We start from the raw sequence: 18,072 nt of genomic DNA, 5'->3' as shown, positions 1-18,072 counted from the left end.
ACTGTCCTGTGTCCCTGACCCGTGGTCCCTGTGGGATGGCGTGACCCTGGGCTAGGTGCCCTGCCCTCTCCACTGCTCCAGTCACTGCCGCCACCCCAGAGGCAGAGGCTGTGTTACAGAGTGGGGACAGCTGCTGTGAATGTCCCTGTAACAGCAGGCATCACCTCCACTGGACACAAGAATTCTGTGCCCCGTGGCAAAGCCAATGCAGCTGAGCTGCCCAAACTCACTGGGTCAAAGCTGGCCAGCTGCAACATGCAACTTCTGTGAACGGGGAAGAAATAGTTATTTCCCCTAATTACAACTTAAATGCCAAATAAATGCCCTGTCTGCTATGGTAATTGCAATGTCACTGGGTGATTAATGCCTGCTCTGCCTCCAAGAACCTGCACCACATCTGCAAACCACAATAACCTGCACCCTGAGTGTCCCAGCTCCAGGCAGCCATTGTGTCCCTGGCTCATGCTGGGCCAGAGCATGGCTGCAGAGAGCACTGGCTGACAAAGCTGCTCTGCACCCTTGTCAGGAGCTCACTGCCCAGCCCCAGAGGCAGTTCTGTGTCCCCAGGGTGTGCAGGGCCCAGACCTGTCCCATCCCAGAGGCTCCCAGAAGCTGCTCTTGCCCCAGCCAAGTGACCCATCACAGCGCTGATCAATGCGAGGCCAAACAGCAACATCGATCCTCCAACTGTTCTCAGGTCCCCGAGGCAGAACTGCCCTCCTCCCCGGGGGTTCCTGGCCCCCTCCCACCCACCAGGCAGCCCCAGGGCCAGCTGCAGGCAGCCAGGGCTGTGCTGCACATCCTTGGCTGAGGGAAAGGCTTTTAGGTATAGCTTCATATGTACAGGAGGGTCTCAAACAGTGACACTTACTAACTACAGTTTAGAAAACAACAAAAGGAAATTCTAGAGAAAAGCTCAGCATTTAGTCTCACCCCCACCCCCATTTTTTTCCTTATTCAAAAGAAATAATCTTTTAAGCATTAAAAAACTCCCCAGTGCTGCTAATACAAATGCAGTGTAACCTTGAATTATATGTAGCAGGGCTGGCTTTCATTATTTATTAGCAAGATCAATTAGAATATTCTGTTTGCAGAAGAATATAATCCAATATGTACTTCAAGCACTAACAGCTAAATATATGCTTATTTAAAAATCAATCTAAAAGTCAAGGTTTCCTTTGTAAATCCTTAATACAGACTTAAAAAAAAGCTTTGAGTGTTACCACCTGCTGAATGCCGTAGTCTCAAAGAGACAGTTATACATTTTAAAACATCTCAAATGGGAATTGATTGTAACAGGCAAACAATTGCTGAACCCCCAGCATGGAGGGTTCACAGCATCCACAAAGGCTGAGAAGCTCCCACGGGTGGGCACCCTGGGACCACAGCCCAGCCACTCCACAGGGCAGTGGGAACAAGCCCCCGACCCGGGCAGTGACAGCCACCACCCCCCTGCGTGCCGGGAAGGGCACCGAGAGTGTGCCAGCCGTGCTGAGTGACTCACACCGACTCACAGCATCCCAGCACAGACTTGTTTTTCACTGACTTCCCCGGGCTGACATGGAGCCAAGGCATCTGCCTGCCAGCCCAGCTCAGGATCCGCAGTGTCCTCGCCTTTCTCCCCCGAATCACAGGTTTCTAAGATTAATTGTCATGTATAATTTATTGACCTCAGCCACGACCTTGGCCCAGCGCGGTTTCCTTCCTCTGCGCTGTGGCGATGGCGGCAGCAGGCTCTGGCAGGGCAAGGGAGCAGCAGCAGCACAGGGTGATCAGTGCTCCTGGTGCCACACGTGCCGAAGGGCTGCCCCACAGCCCTGGAGATGCCTTGGCCCCTCTGTTTCTACCCTGTCCCCACCGTGCAGAGCCATTTTCCCAGCTGTGCCAGCGCCCGCTTTCATCTCCCCCCTGCTGCCCGTGAGGCGCAGGCTGCTCAGCCAGCTTCCCGCTTCTCCTTCTTCCTTAAGCCCTTTCTCTTTCGTCTTTCATTTTTAAATCTTATCTCCAGGTAAAGAGGGTATTTGATGGGATCAAAAAGTGACCTTTAACAAGGGTAGCAGAGCTTCAAACGATATCCCTGCAAGTTCATGCACACTCAAGTGTTAAAGGGAACAGTACTCTGATCTCCTGTTCCTCAGTGGAAAAGTCGTTTCGCAAAGATTTCTGCCAAAAGCCGATACAGCAGACTGAAGAAACTTTCTTAAAACCCAGCACCTAGAACTTGGCACAGGCTGTCCTTAGCTTCTGATGAACCAATCCTTTAAAATTTTTTTGCCTCAGTCTTTGCCAGCAAGCACTCCAGCCACACCACCCTGCACCTGGGTGGAAGGAGGGTTGGAACTGGATGATCTTTAACGTCCTTTTCAACCCACATCATTCTGTGAATCTCTGGAGAGTTTGTTTCTCTGCTCAAGTTCCCCATCTCTTGCCAGCTTCCTGGGTCTGACAGATTCCTGCCTATCTCCCATCTTTCACTCAGCTGAATAAAATCCCTGAAATGCCTCTTAGGTAAAGCATTTCAGCCTTAGAGGGAGGTCAGATAGAAGCAATCAGAGGGATCAGACAGTGATTAGTGGGCTGAAAATACAGCCAAACAGAGCACTGTGGACAGACACCCTAAGCCTTCCCAAGGCCTCCTCAACAGCACCGTGTCCTGCTCCAGCCTGAGGTCTTCCCAGCCATGCTGGAAGAGATGCAGGGAGGGACCAGCAGCATGAGCTGGCACGTGGCACATCCCTTCCTGAGAAAACAGGCTTATTTGATCTACGAGCCAGGGGTCACTCCAGTCTTGGTTGAGACCAAGACCTGCAGACCTCCCCTAAGCACCTTGCAGACAAATTCCAAGTGCGAGAAGAACAGCCAGAGCTAAGGGATGATGTGGGATGTGGACACATAACAGTTTGGCTCCTGAGCTTCCATTGTGCCATGGGGTCAATGGGTCGCAGCACTGCATCCCTCTGGGACACTGGCAGATCAGAAGGGAGATGGGGGGCCAGAGGCCATGTTATGCCAGATCAGGACAGTCCCACGCTCTCCAGTGGCAGCTCAGAGCCAGCACTGGCAGTGACATGACCCCCACACCACCAGGAGGGCAAGCAGACACACATGGGGTCCCCCATCTGTACTGGAGCTTGCTGGTGCCTCCACACGTGGCAGGGTGCCCGGAGCACAGTGGGCAGACGGGAATGGTGGGTGGGTGGCAATGATAGCAGCGTTAATCATTTCCGTGGCACCACACACGAAGGCAGCAGCGCACAGCCTGCACTGCCCCGCTGCCAAGCGCTGCACACGGGAACGAGGGCACCAGTGACCCACTCCTGCCTGCTCAGCACAGCCAACACCAACAGCTCTGCTGGCCGAGAGCGGGTCCCCTCCCTGTCCCCTGAGTCCCACCATGCCTCTGGGGAGAGGGGCGAGAGGCACCAGGTCTGGGGGCCCCTGGATGGGACACACAGAGCTGCGCTCCCACCGCCAGCTGCCCACACACACATCCCTACAGCACCTCGCCAGGGGGATGGTGACCCACCCCCGCAGGCCAGCAGCCAAGGGGTTAAAGTGCCTTGTTATTGCTTCTGTAGCCAGACTTCACTTATTTGCAGCTGGAATTCCCCAGGAGCCAGGGCTTTTACTAGTGGCTCTGCTGTAGAACCATGTCATTATAGATTGCAAGTTCCTTAAAGGTCAGATAACACAACACAATTGAATCATATTAGTGAGCATAGCGAGCTGATATTTTCCTAGGAAAACCCATAAAGCAGATTGTTTGCTACAGAGAAACACACTGTTGTATAGCAAAGCCAGTGTAATTGTCTGCACAAACAAACAAGTGGTTTATGAGAAAACCCTCCTGTGCTGCAGATCCTTGGGGCGGGAGCCTGCAGGACCAAGCACTGGGCACCTCAGGCAAATTGGGTTTTTCAGCTTGGGTTACAGCACTGAAACACATTGCAAAAGACAAGGAGGGAAATAAACAATTTCCAAGTGTATTGTTGAGAGACAAATACTCGATACTTCATTTAATGTCTGGATGCGGGCAGCGGTTAATCCAAGACAGTGCTATTAAAGAAACGCAGAATTGATTGTGAGAATGATTGAAGATTTTTGAAGAGCACAATTTCCAAGGCTGTGATGACCCCACCTTTTTTTTTTTTTTCTAATTTGCCTGTAATCTATTTGGACAAATCCTTTTATCACATTTATTTCCTTTCCAAGTTCCAACAGTGTGATTAATTACGGAACTTTGCAGTCCTACTTACCCTAGTGCACACGCTAATTTTGCTCCCTTTTAAAATGGTTTTCCATCCCTAATAGACACCTTTCCTTTTTCAGCTCCTTCACTTTGTCCCTCTGAAACCTGCTGTCGCTAACCCATCATACTGGCAACCACCCATCCTGCCTGATTCCGCAGTTCCATCTGGAGGCAGCCAGCACCAGTGGTCGCTCGCTTTCCGCTGCAGAGGGGCTTAGGCCTTTCTGTGGGGAGAGGAAAGGCACAAACCTCTTTTTCCAAAAATTTGGGTGCTTGTCAGACTCTAGGGTCTGCAGCCCCTCCACCAGCCTGGAAATTCTCATTTGGTTTTAGATTTAACTTCAGAATTAAAAAGGAACTGGAATCAGCACAACTGGTTTAACCTTCCCCAGTCACAGAAAGAGGAGGAAAAGTAATTCAAAAAATAATTTTGAATACACAAAGCCACATCTCCTCTCACTGACCTTCAACACCTGCATCAGCTGTCCAGGGCAGAGGAGCAGGAACACCACTGGCTCCCACTCCCACCTGTGTCAGCTCTCCTCCACTGCATTTCATCATGTCCCAGCTAAACAGTGGTGAAACACAGGCAGAAAAGCAATTAGATTTAAATCTCATTTCCTCTATCTTCCCTTTTTCTTTTCTCTACTTAGATGCTCCTCAGTGCACTAATAGGATTTGCGTTTAGCACTGTGTGAAACGAATGATTTATGGGTCTGTCCACACTACACACTCCCAATGCCATTGCAGCCCCCTGAAAGGGCACTCCAAGAGTAGCCAGATGAGAGCGTTCTGGCACTGTGTGTAATTCTTTGTACACCCTGCCCACACAGTCACTGCTATCCTGGCTCTCACAGTGCCTCTGTGCTTTCCTCACACTGCACTTGGCTCTGCTTCAGGAGGAAATGGGATCAAGACCCTTGACCAGCTTCAGCCCCTGCCGCTACGCACCAGCCACGCTGCTTCCACAGACCGATCTGCTGCTTTAATTGATGTTTCAGCTCAGATTGACTTGTGCCTCATCTAAGCCAAACAGGGGAGCAGTCCCTGCATTTCATTACCAACAGGTAATGCAAAGGCCGTGCAAAAACTGACCAGACCCAACAAGTCAAGCATGGTCAGGAGCACAGCACATCGAAAGCTGCGGTGACTCAGGTGCCAAAGTCCTACTGAAAGTCTCTGGGACCAGTCACATTTTCCTGGTGGCTCCGAATGTGGCTCTGTCAGTGCAGCTCCTGCGGCTCTGCGCCAGCAATGCCCTTCATTAATTCCTAATGCTGCCCCAAGTACATCTCATGTCCTCCAGGGCTTGGCAGCCCCTGTGAGCTGGGGCACAGAGCACAGCTCCCTACCTTCCTTCCACATATAACAAGAAGCCAAATGAAATAACGAAAGAAACTCATTTTAATGCCACAGAGGGAATTGTTTTATTGCTAAAGCAGCAAATAGAACTAATTGAATCCACTGGAAAAAAAAAAAAGGAGCAAAGGAATGAAAAGGGTAGGTGTGGAGCACAGACAAAAAGGGCGAGCTGGAGCCTGAATATTCATGGACCTAGAAACTGCAAATCCTTGAATGCAAAATATCTTCATAACGGATCATACTGCCAATGGCAATGCATGCACAGCTCGGAGACAGGCTTGGAATGTTTGCATTTGCAAGATTTTTTTTTTTTTAAGTAATATTATGGAACAAATTCTCTGGTTCGTTAAGTTGCTTTGCACCACCCTGGTAAAACAGACCATCCTGGGAGTGAGCACCAGGACTGGCACAGGTTCCCACGGGTGCTGAGCACAGGGCAGGTGGCAGCACATAGCCCTGGGATAGTTCTGGTGCCCCAGGCAGTTGGGCAGGCGGCTGGCGGGGCTATGAAGGCGGCTCTGACCTCAGACCCTGCCATGGGCTGAGTGTGGTCCTGCATGGCTGGGCTGCTGAGCTGGGGCACTTCACCCCAAATCACCTCGCCTTTCACATGCCGCCAGCTACACCTGCCACAAGCTTTTAAACTCAGTTTTCAGTGAATTTTACTTTTCAGTGGAAACATATATATTAATGTGGGGAGTTACATTTTAATTAAGGCAGCACTCATGTTCTTCATTACAATACTAAGTCATCCATCAAGGAACACCAAGGATATAAATCCTGTTAATGAAGAAGGAGATATGTATCCTGCACTCTATGCTCCAGCACAGAGGCACCAGTACAAGATGACTCTCATATGAAGTGCAAGGTGAGAAAGCTGGATTAGAAATGCAGTTTATACTCCCAAGGGCCATACAACGTTCATCTGGCACCACAGGTGCCAAAGGCACCCCAAAGGCACCCAAAACACCAGTCCTACCTCAATCTACTTTCCGCACCCCGGGAAAGAGCCCAAGGCACAACACAGCTGCCTGGGTGTGCTGGTGGGGCCATACAGTGCCCTGGTCCCTCCTGGATGCTGACAGGCACACGCGGGAGGGGAAGGGCTGCAGCTGAGACCCTCCCCAACAGCAGCAGCAGCGCTGCAGGATGAGGGTGTCTCCCCAGCCTCGGGGTAATGGGGGGCTCAGCTCTCCCCAGGCTCACTGGAAGACAGAGGCACAGGTGAAATCCACCTCTCCGTAGAGCCCCCCCTTCCTCCCTACACCAGCATTCCAAATCCTTACCCTCTGGGCACAGCAAAGAGCTTCAGGCCCACCTCTGCCTGCAACATACTCCAAGCATTAGAAAAAGTTAATAGGGGTCATGGGGGGAGCTGCACTGGGCAATGCCACGCCAGAGCACCCCGGGGAAGGACCCTGAACCGGGCAGCAGGAGACGGACCTGCCACGGTGCCATGGGGCCCTCCCCCTCTCCCGCATCCATCACCCCACTGACAGCCAGCAGCTCTGAACTTACACACTAATAAACAAGCTCCTTACACAGCCTGGCCGTGGGAAAGCACTTCTTCACCACTGCCTACTGCAAAAAAATGGCTGAGGAGTTCCTGATCAGGTTTTCCAAAGGAACCCATCTGCAGCAGAGACGTGGATCGCCTCCCACTGAGACAACCGTATCCCAAGACAAGAGTGCTTCAGAGTATTATGTGGGAACAGAGCAATAATAAAACACCTTGCTGTAACTTTAGCAGCAGTGGCTCTAGCAGAAAAGCCTGTAATGATCTAATAACACATTTCCCTTGCTGCCACTCCAGCCTTGTGAAATCCAGGGTAGTTTGAGCCATAAATTCATCCCAGCTCTTCCTTTGTCATTAATTGTTAGGCTATTTGTACTACACATTTCACATACCAAATAGACTCCAATTTCATGGTGGGCTAGACTGCAGAAATGCTTCTTTTAATCTTTTTTAATTTTAAAGTGGTACCAAACTTTAATATTTTCTAATGGAGTGTATATTTTACTCACATCTAACAGTATCACTACAATTTAGGAGCAATAAAAGTCAAGCTCCCGTCTGTACAATAAGCTTGCAGCTCTATTTCCAAAGTTCAGTCAGTTAACCTAGGAGAGCAATAATTTCCCTACGATGAGTAACGATGCAGAATAATATTTAGTTAGAGGTAAACCCTTTTTGCATAGGAAATTGCGTTATGATTTGCTGGGTCTATGAAGTTCTCAGCAAGATGCTTTAGTTTACCAATGAAATTGTAGCCTCAGGCATTTTTTCACAGTGCTTTGATTTTTTAGGGGGGGTTCTAGATGATTTTGAGCTGAGTAAGGAGCCATTATCATTCCAGATCCTGGCGTGTGCGGCAGACCCAGCAACAGAGCTCCTGCACCCTGTTCCCCACGTTGGCAGTGGAGGATGAGCAGCCCAAACAACAGCTGTCCCATCTCAGGGGCTGTGCAGCCCTGGAGTCTGTGCCCCTCCACAGTGCGCCAGCCCCTTTGGGGTTTGCCCTGCCAGACCCAGCTCCTGGGGGGTCATGCACACAGGTACATCAGCGATTGCAGCAGGTGCCAGGATGCCCTGGATTGTGCTCATTTGGCCAGATACCCATTTCTCTGGGGGACCCATTAACAAAGATCAAGAGCAGGAACACTGCTGAGTGCCCTCCCTTCACTGCTGGGTCCCAGGCATGTGTAACACCCTCTTTTCTGTGGTGCAGCTCAGCACCAGCACCACCCATGGCCCCAACATCCTCCCTCACGCTGCAAAATCACCATCCCAAACCCATGGCCCGGCGCCCGGGAGCTCCTCTAGTTCATGCCTGACTGTGGATTTGCCTTTCTGTGCAAGGTGATCAGCTCACGTAGAGAAGGCAGAGCCCTTTTCTAGGGTACCCAGAGTCCTTTCCTGAGGTACCAGTGTACCTCAGTGCACCCTTCCACTCTGCAGGCCCCAGTGCCACAGAGCATGGAGCAGAGGTGGTGATTGGTAATTTGGGAATTAAAAAGGTACAAATGAAGAGCCCCAAAATGAGGCTGAAGGTGCAAGCACTGACAGTGCAGGGGAGCAGCACTGTGGGATCGATTCTGGCACTCCTGGGGGAAGAGACCGAGGAGGGATGAACCAATAGCCAGTTAAAGACCTCCAGCAGCAATGACTTCAGGATCCATGCTCTGCCACCAGCATTTCTTGAGTCAGCACTTCGGATGGAAAACGCTCAGTTTGTTGTTGAACAAGCAGGACCAGAGCCAAGTAATTGACAGTTTGTCACACAGCACCTTCCACCCAGGACTGAGCTGGGAGGTGACCCCTTCCCACATCTCTGGGGCTCAGTGGTGGGCCCTGAATGGCGGGGGGGGTGAAGCAGCTGAGCCTCCTGGGGCACAGAAGCACCTGGAAGAGCCTCAAAGCCTCTGGGGCTGGTGCACCCCCCATGTTGGTATCACACAGTTTGGGTGGGTTTGTCTCCCCCTTGGCTGGGTGGCAGCAGCTCCTGCTGCCAGCTGCGGAATCCAAGCATGGTTCAACACCCAGTCCTGATGCTAACGTTGGCTTCCCACGGGCGTGCTCACGGCTCCGCTTAATTATATGAGTGCCCATCAAGAACAAATACAGAAAGGGCAGAGCTGAGGCTGAAATAAAGTTATTTGCAGATGTGGATGAACACTAATACTAAATACATCACTGTACCCATCTCAATGCAAAATGAAAGGAAATACACTAAAGCAAAGGAGAACTGTGGATCTGGGCAACCACAGCAGTGCTGCTCTGCTCAAATCCAAAAATCATTACTGCTAATAAAGGAGGGGGCCAAGTCCAGTCCAGCCTGGCTCTGAAGGGAATGGAAATCAGATTTTGGCTTGAAATGTGTTACAGCAATCTCTGTAATACAAAATAAAGTCTGGCAGATGGAGTTATTTTTATCCAAAGCTAGTTCTGTTTTGTAGGTCGGTGGCTATAACTGATGTCCCTTTGCTACTTCCTCTTCCCGCAGGTCCCCCTGCCTCAGTTTCTCCAAGCACTGACAAGATTGGAGCAGACAACTCCAGTGTATTTTGGGAGGATCCTACCTAGCTGTAAAAATCAATTGTGAATTTTGTATCCACCCCCAGCATTTGGCCTGTTTATACTGCCAAATATATTCTGTAAAGAAGTACTGTACTTCACAGGAGAGCTTGTCAAGGTAAATACCTTCATTTACATAAAATGTGACTAGCAATTGAAATGTTAAAGCCATAAAGAGCAAGTTTATGATCCATCCTTGATGCCTGGATGTATAATACGACAAGGGGGGAAATACTATGCCTTGCAACATTTACTAAATTGGTGTGTTGACACTGGGGAGGGAAATGGAAGACTTTGAAAAAGAAGCTTGGAGGGTTTTTTTTGAGGGGCGTTTTTTGGCTTTTTTCTTCTTCCTTTTCATAAATATGAATCTGTTCCCCAGCCTTCTACAGTCAGCTTTCAACACTCTCCTTCAGCTTGGAAACTGCAGCTACCTAACTAACAAACGGGGTGAGCAGTGTCCACATGCCATCATGCGTGGAGCAGGGTCTGGGCAACAGCTTGGCCATGCCCAGGGAGAGGAGCTGCTCTTGGCAGGATCAGGGCCCAATCCTGCCCAGCCACTCCCCCTATACCCCTGACAGGCACTTTTGATCTAAACAGGAATTTCTCACTGTGATTGAAAAGCCTCTTACAGTCTGGAGTTTCCTTTAAAGTTTTTGAAATATAGGGGAAACCAATTTAAACCTTTTACAACCCTAAATAATACTTTTTAATAAGTGGATAAAAAGGCTAAAATGAACTGCTGCTCACATGCACAGGGCAGTGAAATTACAATATCCACACTGGATGCTCTGGAAAGCTTGATTGTGCAGGTTCCTCACCTGGACTCCACATAAATGTTTCAGCCATTCATTCATGCTCATACCTTCACACCCTTTGCAATTCATTGAAACCACTTCAAGCAAAGATCATCTGAAAGAAATTACCTCTGTGTATCACACTCCGAGCAGTGAGAAATGTCCCACATGAACCGGCCCAGCCCCCAAAGCAATAAAATTTCTGCTGAAGCGCATGAAATAATGACTCAGAGAAAAGGAGTCCCCATGACAAGAAGAGGTAAAAGAAACCCATGAAAAGAAAAAGACTCTGACCTTTGTCGATACAAGGTATCACAAATTCGTGTTGGAATTTTGACTTCAAAAACCTAAAGCCTTTGCCCATAACTTTGAGAAGCTGTTGGTCCTTCTCTGCCTGTCTGGGCTCTGCACAGAGCAGAGTGAGCCTTGTTGAGCCAGGGAGCAAGCACAGGTCAGGTGCCTCATGTAAACCAGAGAATGTAACCACCCAACACTTCCCCTTTTGCTTCTCCAAGGGGCTGTTTTTTCCCCAGGCCTATTCTCGAGTTTTCTGTAACTCTACGTGCATGAGCAGTACTGCACTCACAAAGAGAGCGAAGCTCACAAACTTTGACATCACAGATAACACTTAAACCGTTAGCAGCAAAGCACCAGAGTGTTTACAGAGTGGGTTATTGAGCAAAATCCTAGAGAAAGGATGTTGTTGAGACTACAGTGCAACAGTTCAATGATTTCAGGGCTGGTGACATATGCCAGTTTCCTACATGCTCCAAGGGATGTTCCAACAGTCACGGTAAGAGGCATCCCCAGCACTTGTGGCTGGTTGCGCTGAGCCCTGTGTCCGTAACCCTCCCAAGGGAGCTGTGTCACTGCTTCCATTCACAGGCTCCCCACACACACCGTGATCAGAGTGGGAGCAGGGCAGAACCCCAGTCAGGCATGGTGGTGGGATGTGGCCCTGGTCACTCCCCTCCACCCTTCTGAGGGAATGGGGTCAGTCACTGCCCTGCCAAGGCGGAGTGGGGCCGGTGCCTGGGGGCTGCCAAGGGGCACAGAGAGCACCCTGCTGCCTCCCCCTCCTGCTCCCACCCTTCTCTCAGCACTTTGTGCCCACAGTCAACTACAAATACATTTCACATGGAGGCAGAAGCAGTGACAAGCCCTGTGGGAGCGGGTGCTCCGGAACCATCCTGCCAGTGTGTTGGCCCTGGCACTTCTCTCACCCTCTTTGCAGGAAGAGCCAGCGCAGCACATAGGGGCTGCAGGTGCTGAGAGCAGCTGCCATTCCCATGGCTACAACTGAGCAGCCTGTGGATAACCATCATCAGGTGATAAAACACCGCAAGTAGACACAATTCATTCCTTCATCCCATTCCTTGAGCTAAAACAGAGCAGAAAGGAGGGAGACAACTGCTGCTCAGGAAGGGTACAGGGTGGGTTCCCCCGGCCCAGCACACAAGGCAGGGGCAGAGCCAGGAGACTCCCAGCTCTGGCACACAGCAGATTTACTGCAGTAGCTCTGGGTGCAGAAGAAAATCCATACCTACTGCTGGAGTGGCCTCTCATCAATCCCCAGATGGGTGAAACATGGGGGCCAACCAGAACAGAGCCTGACCCCTGCTCGCAGTCCCCAGCCCAGACCCAACCCAGGTGTCAGCAAAGTCCAATACACTGGATCCACAGAGGAGAGAGGCAGCTGAGTCACTACATTTCAGCAAAAGCGAATTCACAGGAGTGCCCAGAAACAAAATCAATACACTTTCCCTAAGTTACCAAAAGTGCAGTGGGTACAACACTCTAGGAAGGCCTTTTGCAGAGAAACACAGCAGTTCCCAGGCTCTGCAGCAGTGCCTGTGGGGAGCAGCAGACCCCAATCCATCTGCCCATTGTAGGTGTTCCCACAGTGCTGTCAGCACAGGCTCTCAGTGCTGATGGAAAGGGTTTGATTTCCTGAATGCCCTGAGCCGATCAGAACAGCACAGGCATTACCCAACAACACAATTACAGCTCACAGCAAGGTACAGCTCACAGCGAGGTGACACTGTGTGGGATGAGGCTGAAACGGCCCCAAGCTATTGCTGCCCAACAGCTGTTAGGGGATGTTGAAGAAGAGTCCCCCCACACATCCCTGGACACAATTCCTGCCAGCAGCCATGGCAGCAAAAGACAGGTACTCCAAGGTTGAGTCATCCCTGGGCATACAGGGGTGGCCCCACTGCCCCAGCCTCCAGGTCAGCACAGGAAGGAAGGTGAGATGGCCCCATGGGGAGCAGAGCCCCCGGCAGCAATAACAACAGCTGCCTCCCCCATACAGACAAATTGAGGGTCCACAGGGATGCAACTGGGTGTGCCAGCTCCAGAGCCACCGGCAGCAGCCCCACGGAACCGCTGACTCGTGAGCGCATGTTTATCACTGAGAGAAGAGCTCCCTGTCATGGCATTATTCATTATTTGTATGAGGGCAGCAGCTCACCAAATAACACGCAGGCCTGACTGCTTGGGAGAGCACTCCAAAAAACCCAGACAGGTGGTGCAAATAGCATTAGACGTGCAAGCCATTCCACTGCCTGTCACAGTGACTGTTCCTGCAGCAGGACCACTCCACGCACACAGCTACACCCTGTCCAAGTGCTCAGCACTGCAGGCCCAGGGCAGAGAGGGGAATGTGATCTACTCACAGACACAGCTGCAGCCTCTCCATGAGGGTTCCACTGAGGAGGAAGCAAGGAGTAAAGCAATGTGCATGTACACACAGAATGTAACTCTTCCAATCAGTGAACCTTAAAATTCAATTTCAACTCACCACTATCAGGTGTTCTCTTTGTGTTATGGAAATCATATTCGTGTTAGAACTGCAAGTTTGTTTTCAAAATACTGTTACAAATCCCCAGTTTTTCTGCTAAAGTCAGGATGTCAAGACAGCCTTGAAAACGTAATGTGACAGAACTGAACCCCCTCACCATGCTGAGCCTGCAGGCAGTTGGGGATGGTGGCTGGGAGCACTGGGCTCTTCCACTCAGCTCAGAGAGCCTCAAGGGTGCCCAGCTGATGAGGTCTCCTGTGCTGGTCATTTGCACCAGCAGAAAGACACAAGTAAAGCCCCCCCACGCCAGTGCTCAGAGCTCCCACTCCCTTCACACAGCCACCTGTCCCCAGACCAGTCACCAGCAGCATCTGAGCATCCCAAGGCTTCTGCACAGGAGAACCTGGTCCACCACCAACAGTGCTGGTGCATAGCAGCATGGCCACTGCGCAGTACCAAACAGGATCACCCCCAACCTCCTCCAGTCACACAAAGCCACTGGGACCACACTGACTCCAGGGCTTCCCTGCAGACCCCTGCCCAGCTCCCTGGGTTCTCTCCTCTCTGAGACCAAACCATGGCCCCCAGCACCACAAGGGGACAAACCTGTCCAGGTGTTGGATATTGTGGGCAGTTTGCAGTTCCCATTATCCACAACATCCCTACACACTTGTGTGCCCTTGATCCACACCCGGGCAGGGAACTCAGGCATGACCCAAATGATGCGCCTGTCTGTGCTTATAATGAGCATTTGTGAATGTAATCTCCATTCCCTGGCCTCAGAGGCCTCTCTGTCATTCTGCCATCCTTTTTGTGCTCTCAGTGCTTTTCCAAATGCAGGATAGCTCAGGGCAGAGCTCACAGCATGGGACATGCCCACTGAGGCATGAGCATCACACTGGAGAGAGCAAATGCCTGCAGTCCCACCTGGCCACGGGGGACATGCAGAGATCACTCTGTGCCTGGGCATGTCAGAGAGCAGGGGGACACTTGGACACTGGATTAAAATCAGCAGCAGCTCCTGCAGGAAAGATGCCATATCCTGGGGAAGGAAGGAGCAAGTTAAAGACAACGACTTACAAAGGAACGACAGAGGGAGATTGGATGCTGTTTAAGGAAAGCTGTACCATGGAACTTGTCCTTCAGACAGCCCAGCATTAGGATGGACAGAATCATAAACTGCAACCACACAAACAATTCTGGCAGCATAACAGAAACTAACCAAAACTAATCTCAGCCCAATTTGCACCAGTACATGTATGGGAAGACCTCTGTTTGCAACTGCCACATGAACTGAGCTAGTCAGACACAGCATTACAAACCTTCGGCTTTCCCTACAGGTTACCAGGAAAAAACAGAGCAGACAGCGTGGAACTGCCATCCCGAGATGACACCCTGCCCCCGGCAACACAAAGCTGGCGTCCCCTGGCCCAGTGTTTGCAGCATCTCCAGTGGCTGGGAGAGATCCTGGACAGAGACCCAGAGCGTTCAAGGCTTTTCAATCTCAAGGCGGCACAGACACAGGCAATGCAGCATGGGGTACACACAGAGAAATGGCAATGCCCTGGTGCCATCTCCATTTCACAGGTGGAGAAGGCATTTCCCTTCCCTCCAGCTCTTCGAGGCTGGGAGATAATCTTGGGACTGAACAAGGAACCCTGAAGGTCTGCCATTCCCTTATTTCACTATGTAAGAAAAAACTTGAAAACGTAAAAGCTCACAGTGTATAATGCAGAAGTCACCATAAGTAGAGGCTGGTAAAAACTTCAATAGTTGCTTCTTTGCTAAAAGAACATTGACATTTCTGTGGATAGGAAAAATCTCCAATTATTCTACCTGGGACACAGCTGTGAGCTGTCAGCTTCCCTGGTGCACTCAATCAGGTAATTTCAGAGAAGGTCAGGAAGAAACAGCTGCTGGGATGGACAGCGATCTTTCCCCATTCTGCTTTTGGTTTGTGTTTGTACGGCACTAAAAGCCAGTCCATGACGATAGCCTGGCACCAGAACAGCACCAGGGAAGTTGTGGCTGCTGCTGAGGCACAGACCACCAGCAGCGTCCTGCCCCTGCAAGGCTGAACACTCTTGGAAGGAGAGGGGGAGAAGCACGTGTTGGGGTTGGGCAGGTGTGAAGGTAACTGTAGGTCAGGCAGCCAGGGCTGCAATAGCAACAGAGCAGCAGAGTCATTTCTTTGTCCTGTGCCCAGAGCATCCATCCCACAGCCTGCTCTGCCCAGACCCTCACACACCAAGGGTGCCCCAACCTGTTCTTCTCCCACCTCTCCCCCCCGAGCAGCAGAGCTCCAGGGCTTGAAATGAGCTGCACACACCAGAAAGCTGCTGCAAGGATGGAAAATTTCAAACTGCAATTCTGCAAATGAAAACCTGTGTGTGCCTCTTATTCCACGAGAGGAGTTACACCCACTCACTAGCCCTTTTCTAGTAGCTTGACTTTAAAGATGAAAAAGCAGCTACACATCATACTCAGTGCTTGATCTTCTTCTGCCTGTTTTGAATAAAACCAAACTTTTTTTAATATGCCACTTTCTATCATCTTCTAGCAAGTTTTCTAAACTTATTTTTCAAGGTAAGCCTTTCCCCCAGGAAAATTCAATACAACAAAATACTGTGTCTGAAATTATATCTATAAACACAATAACCATAGCCAGTCCTTTATTTCTTCCTCCCATCAGAGCAGCACACTGAAAACACTCTCAGGGACCACCTCACTTTCTCAGTGCTGAGGTCCACTTTCTTGAAATCCCTCCAGAAAATCCCACAGCATTTCACCAGAGCCAAGTGGATGCCACACCAAGTGTTACGAAGACTTTGCTTCCACAATCCCCACAGAAGACTGCCTGGAGTTTCTCACATTTAAATACCCCTGACACGAAGACCATGTACTTTATTTTAATAAAGAGTGACCAGATAAACCAGGCAGTAACTAACCTGCTGCCTCTTATTTTTAGCTTCATTTTCAGAGCAACTAAGCAGCTGCCATACTAACCACAACAAGAACTTCACCAGCTCAGCCACAGATCACTTCTTATCAAGAACCAGTACAGTTTGTCTTGAACAGTGAACTACAGAACTACTGAGAATTTTAAAGTTCTACTGATGTGCTGCATTCTGCTCAGAAATTTTTAAAGAGAAACACTGAGCCTTCACAATCCATTGATTTGCTAAACCTGCCAAGACACTTAACACTTCCTTACTGCAGTCCAGTGTTTTCTAATAACCAGGACTTCTAACATAAAACTCCTTTAAAATGTTACCCACCATCAGACAACAGTATTTAGAGACTTCTTCACGAACAGAATTAGATCTTGTCAATGGAGAAAACTTCCTGATGTGGAACTTGTTGAATAAAGAGTAAACCTTATTTGTGAAGCAAAGCCTGTGCTCGCAGGAAGGTAGCATCCTTCAGCCCTAGCAGCACCTGGAATAACTTGCGATCTTGTTTATTTCAGTAATTATTAATTACCGACCTATTTAGGCGTATTTTACACCAAGTACAGCTGAACTGCTACGGTCTGCTCACACACTCTGACCAACCGAGAGGGATGTTATTACAGATTTCCTACTTTCCCACCAGAACACCGCGTTTTCAATCGCCACCGCTGCCAGGCGCGGCCCCCGCTGACCTCCCGCCTGCCCCGGCATCGCGGCTCGGCTCTCCGGCTCCGCACCCGCCGCGTCCCCGCGGAAGCACGCGGGGATCCCGGAGCCCGCGCCGTCGCCCCGGGTCCCGCCGGGGGGAACAGAAGACCCCCGGGACCACACAGGAGCTTCCCCCGCCCCGCACGGAAGCGCATTCCTCCTCCCCCCCCCCGCCGCGGATCGCGCCCGCAGTCCCCCGCCCTCACCTGTACCACTCCAGCCCCTTCTCGTAGTTCCTGTCGAAGAAGTGGGGCTCGGTGCCCACGGCCCGCACGTCGGGGTGTGCCCGGATGGCCTCCAGCAGCGCCCGCGTCCCCCCCTTCTTCACCCCGATGATGAGGGCTTGCGGCAGCCGCTTCTCCCCGTAGTCCGGCGTGGTGCTGCCGCTGCCGCCGCGGCTGCCCGGGCTGCCGGCCCGGCTCAGCTCCTCGTCCGTGGTGCTCGACTCCTGCGGGTCCCTCTCGAAGGCTCCGCTCTGCGCCGTGATCACCTCCCCGGGGGCCAGCTGCGTCCGCAGCCAGGTGCCCGCCGCGCCTTCCCGGCTGCCGTTGGAGGCCCGCGGCGGAGCGGCTGAGGGGGCCGGGGCGCCGGAGCTGCCCGGGGCGCTGGCGGGGGAGCGCGGGGCTACCGTGACGGGGGAGGCGGTGGGGGAACGCGGGGCCCCGGGAGCCGCCGAGCCAGGGAGCGCGGCGGGGGAGCGCAGGGCGGCCGGACCGGTGCCCCCCATCAGGCTGTAGCACAGGTAGGTGAGGCACAGGGAGAGGCTGCACATGCAGAGGAGCTTCCGCGCCGGGGGCCCCTTAGAGCCGCGCCCGCCCGGCACCCCCGGCTGGGCGGGGGGGGACATGGCTGCTCCCCGCTCCTCGCCCCGGGCACCGGGCGCACATGGTGTCAGCCGCCGCCCGGCCGCCCCAGCCGCATGGGGCGCCGCTGCCCGCCCGCCCCGCCGCCGCCGGTGGGGGGGGGGCCCGCATGGCACGGTCGCCGCCGGCCCCCGCCGGGTACCGGGGCGCTTGGGCTCCGCGCGGCCGCGCTCCGGTGCCGCCGGCTCCGCACTGTTGCCGCCCGAGTTCCTGCCGCGAAACTTTGTGCCGGGTGGGAGGCGGGAGCGCGTTCCCGGCGCG

At 51.9% G+C, this 18,072-nt stretch overlaps 1 protein-coding gene across 1 annotated transcript in view; it reads right to left on the bottom strand.

Moving 5' to 3' along the window:
- Nucleotides 1-17,795, bottom strand: part of HS3ST4 (heparan sulfate-glucosamine 3-sulfotransferase 4) — a gene marked incomplete at both ends in the record, with an annotated part of 51,798 nt that extends 34,003 nt beyond the window's left edge. Inside the window, one exon of the mRNA XM_082292038.1 lies at nt 17,155-17,795. Within this exon, the coding sequence (XP_082148164.1) occupies nt 17,155-17,795 (641 nt within the window). The remainder of the gene's footprint in view (nt 1-17,154) is intronic.
- Between the last annotated feature and the right edge of the window lie 277 nt (nt 17,796-18,072).

Source organism: Coloeus monedula, assembly GCF_965178545.1.
Source record: "Coloeus monedula genome assembly, chromosome: 16".
NCBI classification, from domain to species: domain Eukaryota; kingdom Metazoa; phylum Chordata; class Aves; order Passeriformes; family Corvidae; genus Coloeus; species Coloeus monedula.
Note: the sequence above shows the minus strand (reverse complement) of the source record. Positions and strands in the feature narration are given on the sequence as shown.